General features: G+C 33.6%; 1 protein-coding gene across 1 annotated transcript in view; it reads right to left on the minus strand.

Annotated features, from left to right (window-relative positions):
- Positions 1 to 5,340, minus strand: part of LOC107697801 (dehydrogenase/reductase SDR family member on chromosome X) — a 47,506-nt gene that overhangs the window by 17,370 nt on the left and 24,796 nt on the right. The window contains exon 2 of the mRNA XM_016498661.1: positions 618 to 825. Within this exon, the coding sequence (XP_016354147.1) occupies positions 618 to 817 (200 nt within the window). The 5' untranslated portion in view covers positions 818 to 825. The remainder of the gene's footprint in view (positions 1 to 617; positions 826 to 5,340) is intronic.

Here is a 5,340-nt window from a genome sequence, read left to right on the forward strand (position 1 = left end):
ACCACGAGATACATGTGAACAATAAAAGAATCAAAGGTAAATAAATAAATACAAATATCTACACTATACATAAACATAAAAAAAGTTTTTCAAGTTTATCTTTAATAAAAAGAAAACATCTAAAACTAATCTGCCCTCACTTATTATTATAATTTTTTTGAATCCATTAACATATATTTCAGATATATTGGACTGTGGCATAAGAGGAGTGTAAAAGAGGATCTTCAGGAGGGGTAGAAGATAAGTCATTAATAATAATAAGTAGAGGGATTGATTTAGTAAAGTTTACTTGTGCTACACTGATCGTTTTTGAGGATGTAAGTGTTTAATGGGTTTGAGGTGTGCAGGTGGAACAGGGCGTTTGTGCTGCAGGATGATTCATGAACAGGATTTATGAAGCCATATCTTCAGTGTTTATGATGTATGATATGAGGCATGACACGACTAACCAATCACCAGCATCACATGTGACACAACATACCAAACCCTCTCGCTCCAAGCCAGATCACTCTTATCTGTGATTTATTTCAGCATCTCTGTGCTCTAGATCTGCAGATTACGTCTGGCTTCGGGTCACTGATATCCACTGCAGACGTATGCTGTGTTTTTCCACTCACATGCTGAGAAGATCCTGCAGACGGGCGTCAGCGGCGAAGTGTGCGGAGGACGAGACACTGACGACACTCGAGCATGAGCCATCCTTCCCAGAATGCACCAAGCTGTCCAGAAGAAGGCGGGTCAGCAGAAAGTGGCCTAGATAGTTAGTGGCAAAATGAGTCTCAAGCCCGTCTTCAGTTCGACCTTCAGGAACCAGCATAACAGCTGCTGACATGAAACACAGAGCACAGGTTCACAGAATGATTACTAGTTCAACATCTACTAGTCCAACATCTATAGTACTAGTTCAACATCGATAGGACTAGTCCAACATCGACTAGTCAAGCTTCTACAATACTAGTCCAACATCTACAGTACTAGTCCAACATCTATAGTACTAGTTCAACATCGATAGGACTAGTTCAACATCGACTAGTCAAGCTTCTACAATACTAGTCCAACATCTACAGTACTAGTCCAACATCTACAGTATTAGTCCAACTTCTACTAGTCCAACATCTATAGTACTAGTTCAACATCTATAGTACTAGTCCAACATCTACTAGTCCAACACCTACAGTATTAGTCCAACATCTACTAGTCCAACTTCAACAGTACTAGTCCAACATCTATAGGACTAGTTCAACATCTATAGGACTAGTCCAACTGCTACAGTACTAGTCCAACATCAACTAGTTCAACATCTACAGTACTAGTCCAACATCTATTAGTCCAACTTCTACAGTACTAGTCCAACATCTACTACTCCAGCATCTACTTGTTCAGCATCAACAGTACTAGTCCAACATCTACTAGTCCAACATCTATAGTACTAGTCCAACATCCACTAGTCCAACTTCTACAGTACTAGTCCAACATCTACAGTATTACGTCCAACATCTACTAGTTCAACATATACAATACTAGTCCAACATCTACTAGTCCAACTTCTACAGTACTAGTCCAACATCTACAATACTAGTCCAACTTCTACTAGTCCAACATCTATAGGACTAGTCCAACATCTACTAGTCCAACTTCTACAGTACTAGTCCAACATCTACTAGTTCAACGTCTACTAGTTCAACATCTACAATACTAGTCCAACTTCTACTAGTTCAACATCTACAGTATTAGTTCAACATCTGTAGGACTAGTCCAACATCTACTAGTCCAACTTCTACAATAATAGTCCAACTTCTACAGTACTAGTCCAACATCTATATTACTAGTTCAACATCTATAGGACTAGTCCAACATCTACTAGTCCAACGTCTACAGTACTAGTCCAACATCTACAGTACTAGTCCAACATCTACAGTATTAAGTCCAACATCTACTAGTCCAACATCTACAATACTAGTCCAACTTCTACAGTACTAGTCCAACATCTATATTACTAGTTCAACATCTATAGGACTAGTCCAACATCTACTAGTCCAACGTCTACAGTACTAGTCCAACATCTACAGTATTAAGTCTAACATCTTCTAGTTCAACATCTACAATACTAGTCCAACATCTACTAGTCCAACATCTACAAGTCCAACATCTACAGTACTAGTCCAACATCTACAGTATTAAGTCTAACATCTACTAGTTCAACATCTACAATACTAGTCCAACATCTACTAGTCCAACATCTACAAGTCCAACATCTACAGTACTAGTCCAACATCTACATTATTAAGTCCAACATCTACTAGTTCAACTTCTACAGTACTAGTCCAACATCTACAATACTAGTCCAACTTCTACTAGTCCAACTTCTACAGGACTAGTCCAACATCTACTAGTCCAACATCTACAATACTAGTCCAACGTCTACAGTACTAATCCAACATCTACTAGTCTAATAGGTACTAGTCCAAGTACCCGTTTTATTTAAGTATTTTAGGAAGACAGCATTTAATCAGACAAGCAAACAAGTTTTGTCAATTTCATTCTCAACGCTTTATTTTTTTTTCTTTCGGAAAAACTTTGATTTGACATCAGCACGAGCCATTCAAGCATAATCAGCAATGCAATTATTTTATTAAATTGTATTTAAGCCACATACTATATAAGGTGCTATATAAATACTCAATATTTAATATATTATTATTATTATTATTATTAATAATAAATACATTAAATATATTGTTGCTATTTTTATTATTATTATACTTATATTTATATGTTTCTATTATTAATGAATATTTATGTAAAACATATTTTTTATAATCAGAATCAGAATCAGAATGAGAATTAGCTTTATTCACCAGGTGTGCAAACACACGAGGAATTTGTTGTGGTTTTTTAAGGTGCTCCTGGTACATACATACATGCATACATACATACATACACATCTGACATGAGAACAGAAAAAAACAAAACAAAAAAACATTTAAATAGTAAAACTTAACAATAAATGTGTATGAATCTGGAACAGTAGATTTATGTACAGATTTGTGCATCATTTACTCTATATAGAACTGTATAAATAAAGAGATATGCATATGTATTTACATAATACTTGAGAAAGAGGCAATAATTAAGGATGTAGAATGAATTACGGAAATTAATTACAGAACGCAGGTAATGATTCATATGTTAGAATGTTAGATGTTAGATGTTCATATTCATATAATTGAATATTTACATAAAACATATATTCATATAAAACACTTTATGCATATAGAACATTGTTATTGTTCCTATTATTAAATAATTATATTATTAGTGTCATTGTTATGATTATTATTATTCACGATTATAATCTGAGCAAACGAGCGGCTGATGGAGTTCAGCACATTGACCCCATTACAGCACGTTTCTCATCATCAATCACTCTCAATAAGCTCACAGAGGTGTTCAGAATCACGAACATCAGTGATCCTCACAATCAATCGCCGCACTGTTCAGACGCTCTGAGCACATGTAATCGGGATTAAACTGATATAAATAGTGTTTTAATCAGAAATGGGTCTAGTAATGATCGTCTGACGTCATTCTGACTGCCTGAGGTGACAAGGACCAAAATAACAGCAAACTACTGCACCGTGACCCAAAACCGCCTCTGGTCTAATCTGATAGCAGGACAAACAATAAGAAGCAGAGAATCACGGCCAGTAAAGAAGACACTTCCCATAGCTTCTGTTTTCAGACTCAAATTCAATGATAGACGCTTGTTTAATCATTTTGAGTAAATGTTCATGAGACAATCACATTTCTGCTGTCGTTCAGTCATGCACGCTATTCTTAATTGTCCTATTATGTCATGTTAATAATTTTATGTATTATTGGGTCTGTACAATTCATTATTTACATCTATGCACTTTTATCCAAAATGACTTTCAAAGACGTTGCATTCAAAGTAGGGCTGCATAAATTGGGGGGAAAAAAGAAATTGTGACTTTTCAGATAAAAATGTTGTTTATGGTTGAAAATGTGATTTAGAAAAATCCAGGTTTGCTGAGTTGGGCTGCGCAATTTGGCTAAATCATATATTGATACGGCTATAAAACAACAATAATAATTACAAAAATAATAAAATGTACAAAATAAAAATAAAATAAGAACTATTACTTCTGCAGTGTTTCACAGTAAAATAGAAAAGTGTTAAAAACAAGACCTGTAAACAAAACCTACAAAATTGCAATACTGTTATTTATGGCTATCTTAATTTAAGTTGTTTATAGGTCTGCACAATTTGGATATATATTTTGTGATAATGTTTATCAATATGGCTTCAAAATAATAATAATAATAATTATTATTATTATTATTAATGCATTATTTAATCACATAAAATTACTCAATAAAAATGAAGAACTGTTACTACTGTAATATTTCACTCTAAACTAAAAATAAAGTGAATAATTAATAAATATTATAATTAATAATAATAATATAAAAATGACCACTGTAATATTTCACTGCAAAATAATATAATTTTATATTAATATAATATTATATTGTTATTTTACATAAAACTGTAAAATTACAATACTAGTATTAATGGCTGTGTTAATTTTTTGTTTTGCTTTATGTTTTGTTTTGTTCCCAAATGCATATTAATGTGATGCAAACCCAGAACAGATTTATTGTGAACTGAGACGCTAAAAGCAGCGGCGCATCACGAGCTGCTCTCATGTAAAATGAACACAATACAGAAATACAGCAACGAAGAAGATCACAATAAAACACAGTTTAACACACAGACCCTAAGCCTAAATTACAGTTACTGCTTCCAATGAGAGCATGAGAACCATCATCATCATCATCATCATCCCTGCTTTAATTCAGGATTAATTGAAGAATCCTCCAGCAGATCTCGACAGCTCCACTCCTGATGAACAAATACAGTGGTAATATGACTTCACTTAATTATCAGTAAGACACTTAATATACAGACATTGTCACTTGCACACAGCAATTTCTGTAATATTTTATTTATTACTTTTTTTACCTCTATTGCTGCTATGGAACTACCCATGTACAACCTGTTTGCACATTCTTCTATTGTACATTCCTGGTCATCTAAATATTTATTAAGCCTACAGTATATTGTCCTGTGCATTTTATTTTATTCTTATTTTTTATCTTACTTTTTCCATACCTATAAATATATATAATTTTCTTGTGTTTGTATTCTTTAATAATTGCACTGTCCATGGAGCGGACCTGACTTACATTTCACTGCTGGTCATATATTCCCTATATAACCATGTATGTGACAAATAAAAATCTTGAATCTTGAAT

The sequence above is a fragment of the Sinocyclocheilus anshuiensis genome, unplaced genomic scaffold, assembly GCF_001515605.1.
Source record: "Sinocyclocheilus anshuiensis isolate Anshui unplaced genomic scaffold, SAMN03320099.WGS_v1.1 scaffold1123, whole genome shotgun sequence".
NCBI classification, from domain to species: Eukaryota; Metazoa; Chordata; class Actinopteri; order Cypriniformes; family Cyprinidae; genus Sinocyclocheilus; species Sinocyclocheilus anshuiensis.